The sequence below is a fragment of the Impatiens glandulifera genome, chromosome 2, assembly GCF_907164915.1.
Source record: "Impatiens glandulifera chromosome 2, dImpGla2.1, whole genome shotgun sequence".
Lineage (NCBI taxonomy): Eukaryota > Viridiplantae > Streptophyta > Magnoliopsida > Ericales > Balsaminaceae > Impatiens > Impatiens glandulifera.
In genome coordinates this window covers 47149172-47159000 of record NC_061863.1, presented here as the reverse complement: position 1 = coordinate 47159000, position 9829 = coordinate 47149172, and the positions used below count along the sequence as shown (strand labels likewise).

Genomic DNA, 9829 nt, shown 5'->3' with positions numbered 1-9829 from the left:
TTGCTAACTTATCTCTCCCAATCTCTCTCAATCTCTCTCCGTTCCGATTAACCTAGCATGCATCGTCAGAAATCCATACTATCTTTCCTCAAGAAACCTGCACCAGATAACCAAAAGCGCGATGATGGCATTGGCTGCACGCTGGACCGCCTCAGAGTCCCTCATATCCCGAAGTCCATCAGCCACTCCATTTCCGGAGAGAGTCAACTTTCTTCTATTTCTTCCATTGATTCGCCTTTTGAAGTAAGAGGAACCGATACACCGCCTGAGAAGGTACCGCGTCCGATATTTTCGGATAAGACCACATCTTCTCTCTTCTCCAGTATCAAGCATAAGTTTGCCAAGGTCGATAACAGACAAAATCATCAAGAGAGGTTTGTAGTTTATCAGGTTTTCTGTATTTACCGTTCAAATACTTGCTTGTCTTCGATTCTATTTCAGACATTTATGTAATAATTTCATTATTTAACTTATGTTTAACTCATCACTTGCTTATCCGTTTTGATGATGACTGAAAGTTGTGTTAAGTTCATTGAATCTTAGTCTGCAATATGACAGTGATTAATCTACTTATTAAATATTTAAAACCTCTATTCAAACCTGATGATTTAGATATGGATGATGAAATTTGATTATCAACTGGTTTGACCATTTGATTTGCCCTTTTTCAGTCGATTTCTCTTAGTTTGGACAATTACTCATTTATTAATTTATTTGAAATATTACAGGACTAATTGTAGTGATGGCATTGCTATTGCTAGCTCAATTTCTAATACGAGTGGTGTCCAGGAAGAATTGTCTTGTGGAATTTCTCCATTTCAACATAGGGTTGAGGAAAATGTCATCACTGCCGGTCGAACAATTAATCGAGTTAATAAAGGGTCACATTTGTTCATAGAAGATTTAGATGACATTGCAGGGCCTGAAACACCAGGAATGCGACCTCTTGTTCCTCGTTTTAAGCGAATTCAAGAGGAAACCTGCAAGACTCAGGCTACAGATGTATCCCTTGAATCAAGTTCCAACAAAAGAATGAAATATCTCCAGGATTCAGAATATGTAAATAAAAAACTTGAAGGATCTTCTGAAATGGATTCTAAGTTTGAATGGTTGGACCTTTGTAAAATCAAGGATGCAAATGGAAGAAGGCCTGAGGATCCTCTTTATGACAAGAGGACACTTTATATACCTCCTCACGTTTTAACAAAAATGACAGCATCTCAGAGACAATATTGGAGTGTAAAATCAAAATATATGGATGTTATACTCTTTTTCAAAGTGGTCAGTCACAAAACTTCTTTTGATTTTACTTCTTTTTCTTTTTCATGAATGTTACTTACAGGAAAGCATGCCAAGACTCTTTAATAGAAAGCATCTACATATATGGGCATAATTTTCAATGAGAGAAATTGTTTTATATCTTTGTCAAATGTGTGGATTATTGTTGCCTTCTTCCTAGTGCTTTTTCTATGGAATATGGATGATGTGAATCCTTGGGTGCCTTTATTTTTAATGAAAAATTCTTTTCTTCCTAGTGCTTTTGAGAATTCTATTTGTTTAACATGCAAATCAGAATAACCAATGCAAACCTTCTTACATTTGCATGTATTTATGATGAATGGATCATCTCATTTCTATTCATGTGTCATACAGGGGAAATTTTATGAGCTGTATGAACTTGATGCTGAAATTGGCCACAAGGAGCTTAACTGGAAAATGACATTAAGTGGTTTGGGAAAATGCAGACAGGTAACGTTCTCGTCCTCAGTTATCATGATAATGCTTTTTTTCATCCCTTCAAACCATCCCACCTGTTTCTGTTTTTCTTTGACTAGGTTGGCATCTCTGAAAATGGAATTGATGATGCCGTGCAAAAATTGACTGCTCGAGGGTGAGGATTACCTAGTTATGTCAAGTTTTGGGACTGAACATAACCTAATTCACCAAAACTTCTCTCTAAATCATGAACAATTTTTTTAAATTTCTGTATATCCTATTTTGCATTATTGCTTATTCCATTGTTTTAGTTTAGTGGTTTGGACAATTATCTTAGCGAATTTATTTGGTCTTCATGTTCTTGTCACATTCTCAGGTATAAAGTTGGGCGAATGGAACAGTTGGAGACATCTGAACAAGCAAAATCTAGAGGCCCTGGTTCTGTAAGTGATACATGTGCTACTTCTATGGAAATCTCCTCAACTACTTCTGCACTTTCTGTGGTTGTGCTAGTTTTAGAATTGACAGTTTTCCCAACTTTTCTACACTCCCACACAGAAAGTCTGTTTAAGTTTGGGGGGTCATGTTAGAACTGTCACTAGGTATAACAAATGGAAAAATTACTCAACCGTTAATTGATTGTGGACATATGAAGAATGCATTTATTAGGTAGGAGAAATCATTTTCTACAGGCACTAGCACCTTAAGGATAGACAAATTACATGGAAGCTTCATCGATACTTCATGTTCTTACCTTGAGTTTGGAAACTTCTTTCCTTATGTTACTTTCATTCTCATTCTCAAGCTGAATATATGGGTAGGCCTCTTCCTGTCCGTTCCAAATAGGAACTCAAGCTCTTGACTGGATTCTACAGTGCTATAGCCTGTCTGTGGACTGAGTACCTTATACTGTTCATTATAGTTCGTTGCACTGTATCATAATTATTCCACAGGCTTCCTTATAATTAGCAAGAATTAGAATTTTATTATGTAGTCAACTTTATATTGAACTTAATACTGATGGAAAAAGCTGTGCTTAATAATGCCATTGCCATAATGATATTTATGAAGTTCAAATTTCTTTGCAGGAGTATAATTATGAGATTTTATTTTTGTTTGTAACCCCAAAAATTTCTTTGTCCATACATGGAGCTACTAGCTAAGTTTCTTATATTACATTATATGTAGGTGATTCAAAGGAAATTAGTTCAAGTGATCACTCCATCAACTATACTTGATGGTAACATTGGACCTGAAGCAGTTCATCTGCTGGCAATAAAAGAGGTTAGTCTAATGGCTAATAAGTTTCCATACTTACTTTTCCCAAAAAAAAAAGTTTCCATACTTATCTTTTTGCAGGATATCAAGATTCTTCTTGTATATGTCAACTATTCCCCCTTTTCTCATTATTCCTTTCCCCCTGAAAAGATTCATTTTATTTGCGTCTGTTGCAAATTTTGCGACCAGATCAGAAAAGAAAGAAACTACAAACTTATCTTGAGTCCAATGACATCTTCTCACTCTTCCCTGTGCCACAATTGGTTTTGCTAAACCTTTGCGACTTAATAAGCATCATTTAATTTTCATGCGGTTTTTGTCCTATTCTTAAGATTCCTCAGACTTGCTGTTTCCCTTGTATTGCCTACCGTTGGCACTAGTTGTGGTAGGTGGAAACTCCGACTGTGAATTGTTGGCTGCTAAGATAGTCTAAACATAAGAGTTCAGCCAATGATTCTTGGGTTCTAAGCTGTTCTCTGAAGCTAACATGGTTATCTAGGTAAACAGAAAGTAGGACACCAGATTGAACATGGTGGTGAAATCTATCTCTTTTTCTTCTATTAGTGTTCTTGTGAACTCTTTAACTGAGTTCTTTGATTTTGGGGAATAATTTAGAGGTCATTTGCTTATCTTAAATGATTCTTTTTCTTAGTGAACCATATTCCACCTTGCCTGATCAACATATTGGACCAAACTATGTCTGACAGATGTTTTATAAATGTTGTGTTCATGGATCTGTTTATGACTATTTTATGTATTATAATTGACCTTCAATAATGATTTTTATCCAGGGTAAATGTTTGCTGGGAGATGGGTCGACTGCATATGGATTTGCTTTTGTTGATTGTGCAGCTTTAAAGTTTTGGCTTGGATCTTTTTCTGATGATTCTTCTTCTGCAGCATTAGGTACTCTGATGATGCAGGTAAGTGCTGCTGCACTATGATTTGTAAGTATGATTGCCATTTACCCTTGCTCATGTAGATAATATTATTATTATTATTTCTGATGTTTATATCAGGTGTCACCAAAGGAAGTTATATATGAAACACAAGGTATTCCATTAACCGACATAAATTTACTTTAGGCATCATATTCAGTTAAATTTAGTGGCCACATTGTAATGTCATGTTTCTGATGCAGGGCTGTCCAGAGAAGCTCAAAAAGCAATTAACAAGTACTCTGTATCAGGTTAATGAGTTTGTTGGTTTTTACAATATGCATATTAATCATAGAATGAACTTTATTACTTTTTGTATTCTGCATATGAAACTTAATATCTAGGTATTATGGTATGTAGAAACTTGGAGCAACTGCCTGCCAATTTAGAAAATGTGACTTTGATAAATAGAATAAACACTGGAAGGGCCTTTTTCAGAAAATTATTTCTCTTCAAGTAGTAATTCTTTTGGTATTGGTTACTATACACTTTTTTTTTGCTTTGCCATGGACACTGGTTAACTGTGGATAATCTGCACCACTTTATTCTTTAAGCTTTTCATTTAGTTCTTCCACCATCTTGGGTCTGTGACTGTATTATTTCCTATACTTGATTGAAGAAAATTGTTGAATTTATCAAACTATTTTATACACATAAACTTATTCGGTTACTATCCTCAGGATCTTCAGCATCACAACTGACCCCTATACAACCTGCCATAGACTTAGTGGACGCTTCTGATGTTAGAAATCTGATTCAGTCAAAAGGATACTTTAAAAGTTCTTGTCATATGTGGAATGATGTGCTCGATAGCATTATCCACCGTGACCTTGCCTTATGTGCTCTCGGTTGTCTTGTTAGTCACCTAGGTCGTTTGATGGTAAGTTTTTATTTATTTATTTTGGCCTTATCAATCACCTCAGAACAATAAAAATATGCGATTGTTGTTCATTGGTCCTTTCCAACTTTGAACAGTTAGACGATATTTTGCATAATGGAAGCATTCTCCAATATCAAGTCTATAAAGGTTGCCTTAGAATGGATGGGCAGACAATTGGAAATCTTGAGATATTTAACAATAATGTTGATGGAAGTTCATCAGGCAAGTTCTGACTCCTTAAGCTACAAAGAATAATCTATTGTCAGTGTCATACTTTTTTTGGATAGTGTTTTGTTGTGTGAATATCTATCTGAATGTGTGCCACATGATTTTAGGTACTCTGTACAGCTATCTGGATAACTGTGTAACACCTTCTGGAAAGCGTCTTCTAAAAAGATGGATCTGCCATCCATTGAATGATGTAGAGGAAATAAAGAACAGGCTAAATATGGTTGAAATATTGATATCACATCCAGAAATTATGGGTCTCATAGGACAATCTTTTCGCAAGATTCCAGACTTGGAGAGGTTGATTGGTCGAGTTAAAGCTAGCTTTCAGTCAGCTGATTCTCTTGTCATTCCTTTGTTTGGAAAGAAGGTTCTGAAACAACGGGTATATCATCTTTTCTTCCTATGTAAAGTGATCTCGCATGGTTCACTAAGTGATCTTGGATTGTTCACTAACAGTTTATGGTTTGGCCATTTATGTTATTTTGCTGTTATGCTCAAAATTATGTTGTTATGCTATCACTTTATCTTGTCGTTTTAAAAAAAAAGGTTTTGACTATTGTGCTATCATTTCAAATGGACCAAACCTTAAACAGTATCAAGTCTTTCATCTGTTTCATCTTGTATACATCTTCTCTTTGACTAAACTATTCAATCTTCTGTATAATGTAGGTTAAAGTGTTTGGATCCTTGGTTAAAGGCTTGTCTGTTGCAATGGAATTCTTGGTACAATTACTTGAGTCACAGATAATTGTTTCGTTGCTGAAAGTTTTGAAGCTTCCTCCCTTAAATGGTGATGAGGGACTTATAAAACATCTCTCTCAATTTGAAGCAGCTATTGACACCGATTTCCCCAATTACCAGGTCTACAACTTTTCCACCCTTTTAAGATTCTATTAAAAGCATAGCAAAGAGCATTTGAAGATTGCCTAGTGATCAATCATCAATGGTAAAAGTCATAAGAAATTCATTTTACTGAAATGCCTATAAAGAACATTGAGTTGCACTATTAAGTCCAATATTTCTCACAATCATGGATCTTCAGTTTCAACAAGTTTTTTCGGCTAAAAAAATGTTTCTTGTACTTGGGTAGGCTTCTTGCATGCATATGCTAAAATGGAGATGCACTTTCCAAATGTTATTTCCACCTTTCTTCTCTAAAATGCTATTCGGAATTCTGAGTGATGATTAAAACAATCCTTTGTCAATAATAAAATCTCAATTGAGAGCCTGAAGAGAAAGAAACAGAAATTAATCTGTCTTTGATGCCAAATTTGGAACTTGGAGTTTAAACTCTCTACTCTGTCGGGCACTTTTTGTTGCTTCTTATTTTTAGCATTTTAATGGGAAAAGAAAAAATATATCACTGAAGTACTCTACATGATACCAGGACCGTGATGCAAAAGACATAGATGCTGAGATTCTTTCTGTTCTTGTTGAGTTATTTCTTGAGAAGTCAAATGAATGGTCTGAAGTGATCCAAGCCATATCATGCATTGATGTTCTAAGATCTTTTGCAATCAACGCCGTTTCTTCATGCGGCGGTTCCGTGTCTAAGCCTGTTATTTTGTCTCAATCAAAAGCAACAAATGTATCACAAGAAACCAGTGGACCAATTCTTAAATTAAAAGGACTCTGGCATCCATTTGCTTTTGGTGATGGTGGAAGAATGCCTGTTCCAAACGATGTTATCCTTGGGGAGGATTCAGATGTCTATCATCCTCGCACTTTGCTATTGACTGGACCAAACATGGGTGGGAAATCTACTTTATTACGTGCAACTTGTTTAGCTGTTATTCTAGCCCAGGTTTGTTTTCTTCATTTTGCCATGGAAACCTTCACAAAAGCAAATTGCAGTTGGCCCGTCGTTTACATTTAAGTTTATTATTGTTTTCAGATAGGTGCTTATGTGCCTTGCGAATCATGTGTTCTTTCCCTTGTGGATAACATTTTCACCCGACTTGGTGCCACTGATCGGATCATGACAGGAGAAAGTAAGTTCTAGGAGAAGGGCCAATAGATGATATTTAATTTTTCTTTTTTCTTGTTATTGTTTTCACTGCAAAAATCTAAACAAAAATGGATTGATCAAATTGAAAAGGGAAGATCGAATGATTAATTGAATTGATTTGGGTTTGATCCTGTGCAGGTACATTTTTCATTGAGTGCAATGAAACAGCAGCAGTTCTTAAACATGCTACACAAGATTCCTTGGTTCTTCTCGACGAACTAGGTCGCGGCACAAGCACATTTGATGGATATGCAATCGCTTATGCTGTGAGTCTTCTTCACTATCTCAAAATTGTAATCTAGTTATGCTGTGAGCCACTTGGAACACTTTCTTTTTCTATATCTCAATACATTTCCGGATAAAAAAAATTATTTGTATTTATTTATCTGAAAACGGACCCATATACATGAACAATAAGTATTTCTAAATGTGGTCTGCGTTCATAGCTTGTCATTGTTATTTACTCCCTACATGTATGTCCATAAAAGTAGTATGCATGCTGCAGTCTGTTCGCTAAAGTTTGTATGTAATGTGGGCAGGTATTTCGGCATCTAGTAGAGGTGGTGAATTGCCGGTTACTTTTTGCAACACATTATCATCCCCTAACAAAGGAATTCGCATCTCATCCCCACGTATTACTCCAACACATGGCATGCACTTTCAAGTCATACTTGTTGAAACCAGAGCAAAACCTAGTTTTTCTGTATCGGCTTGCCTCTGGGCCATGCCCTGAGAGCTACGGGATGCAAGTGGCTCTCATGGCTGGGATTCCAAATCAGGTAGTCCAAGCTGCATCAAGGGCTGGCAAAACAATGAAAGCCTCTCTTGGAGAAACTTTCAAGTCTAGTGAACAAAGATCAGAATTCTCTTCTCTACATGAAGAATGGTTGAAGACACTCTTAACCATGTCAAAAATCAGTCCAGCATTAATTGACAATAAAGAAGACGAGGACAATGATACATTTGATACATTGTTTTGCCTATGGCATGAATTAAAGAACTCGTACGGTAGGTAAGTAGATCATAGATGAGATAAGCTAATATCATATATGAATCATGTTGTTAGTTTTGCATTATGCTAACAGTTTGTGTATGATTGATTATTCAGCAGCATGAATCATGACAGTAGCAAACATAAGCTAAGGAAATTGTGTGTTGTCAAAACGACATAGATACATCGTCTTATACCTGCATTTTATCATCCATTATGGTTCTGGGCAGAGCCATCTGTTGCATCATCATCGTCGTCTTCATCCTCCTCGTCATCATCATCATCGCCGTCCTCTTCTTGCTGCTGCCTTATGTTGGCGATCTCGGCCTGGGCCCTCTCAAGAATCTGCTTCTTCTGAGCCTCCAAGTCTCTTTGGAAATCCATCCTCATCTTCTCCAGCTCCACCATTTGCTGTCTCTTGCTACTCTCAATCTTCTCATATATATCGCCAAACTTCTGAATCGAATCCGCCAACAATCTAAAGGATGTTCCATCAGCTTCCCCATTCCTCCTTTTAGAGCCGGCTGAGCCCTCTTCTTCCTCAGACGCATCGGATTCACCAGGACTGTCCCTCATCTCATCCAATCCATTTGACCTATTCAAATAAACCTTCGAGTTCATAAACACGTATTCTCCCGTATCAACCCCGCAAGGAAGACCCCCTTGTTGCCTAACCGAAGGATTCAACAACATATCCATTTTCTTGAAGAAACCCCATTTGCTGTTATACCCATTTGAGAAGTTTTCATCCATCCTTGCTTTCTCCTTCTTGTACTTCTTCTTCAACGTGTCTAGTCGGTTCCTACATTGCGATTCCGTCCAATCCACCTTTGTCGAATCCGACACTTTCTCAGCCAATTCTTGCCAATCCTCTGACCTCAAACTCTTCCTCCCTAACTCCAAGAATCTATCTCCCCACGCTTCTAGAAGCTCGGAAGTGGCTTGCTCAGTCCAATCAGCAGGGGAAATTCGAACATTTTGTTGAGGCTTCCTTGCAACGAACTCGTAGTTGTTGACTAAAGACTCCAACTTTCGCTTCTTTTGCTTATACCCATTTCCTGCTTCATCTTCTTCACTGTTGGGTTCATCTTCTTCTTCCTCTTCCATTTCATATCCATCTTCATAATCGTCTTCATCGCGGTAATTGTTGTTAATTTGATAAGGAGGGTTTCGAATGGATGGGTTCGTGCGAGAAGTAGATTGATAAGCCGATCGATGATTTACATATTGTCTTGGAGGGTATCTAGCATCATCTTCAGTATCACCCATTTTCCTTCTTCTATCTACCTCTGAAGAAGATATAGAGATATATTCGCAAAATAAAGACCTAGAGATGACAAAAGTTCGAACCTTTATTGCTTTACAGGGTGCGATGGTGGTGGACGGACATGAACACAAGATGAGAAGAAGAGAAATTGAGGAAAAGATTGGAGCTTTTTTTTTTTAGGGTTTTAGAGGAGGGTGAAATTAGCTGACTCGGCCATCTTAGAAAGAGAAGATGAAAGATCGAGAACAATCGATCAATATCAATATATAACTTTAGTTCTATGGTTTCAATTTTGACTTTTTCCCACTAGTGTGCTAAAAATGGTTGACCTTCTTTTTCTTATAAAATATTTTTATATAAATTAATAAATCTGAAATTAAAATTTAAAGAAAGTTAAAATTGACTTATTGTGGAATTAACATTTTATTTCCTTTATTATTGTAGAAATTTAAAGTTAATGTTTGATAGAAGTTATGTATTATAATAATATATGGATAATAGTTAATGAATATTTAACTTA

At 36.5% G+C, this 9829-nt stretch overlaps 2 protein-coding genes across 2 annotated transcripts; one reads left to right on the top strand and one right to left on the bottom strand.

Annotated features, from left to right (window-relative positions):
- On the top strand, positions 1-8195 carry LOC124924755 (DNA mismatch repair protein MSH7). The gene is made up of 17 exons (XM_047464750.1): positions 1-374; positions 729-1281; positions 1654-1749; positions 1836-1891; positions 2093-2159; positions 2905-3000; positions 3786-3917; positions 4014-4047; positions 4136-4183; positions 4613-4812; positions 4908-5034; positions 5148-5425; positions 5713-5904; positions 6431-6847; positions 6938-7034; positions 7190-7317; positions 7591-8195. The coding sequence occupies exons 1-17, from the start codon at positions 58-60 to the stop codon at positions 8065-8067; spliced, it is 3315 nt and encodes a 1104-aa protein (XP_047320706.1). The 5' UTR covers positions 1-57; the 3' UTR covers positions 8068-8195.
- LOC124923986 (trihelix transcription factor ASIL1) lies at positions 8080-9528 on the bottom strand. Its single transcript, XM_047464000.1, has one exon. It carries the CDS (start codon positions 9309-9311, stop codon positions 8250-8252), a length of 1062 nt encoding a protein of 353 aa, XP_047319956.1. The 5' UTR covers positions 9312-9528; the 3' UTR covers positions 8080-8249.
- Positions 9529-9829: the final 301 nt, after the last annotated feature.

Coding starts and splice junctions, on each gene's coding strand:
- LOC124924755 (XM_047464750.1), top strand. CDS start 58: ATGCATCGTCAGAAATCCATACTATCTTTCCTCAAGAAACCTGCACCA. Junction 2,160..2,904: donor AATCTAGAGGCCCTGGTTCT/GTAAGTGATACA, acceptor CATTATATGTAG/GTGATTCAAAGGAAATTAGT. Junction 5,905..6,430: donor CCGATTTCCCCAATTACCAG/GTCTACAACTTT, acceptor ACATGATACCAG/GACCGTGATGCAAAAGACAT.
- LOC124923986 (XM_047464000.1), bottom strand. CDS start 9,311: ATGGGTGATACTGAAGATGATGCTAGATACCCTCCAAGACAATATGTA.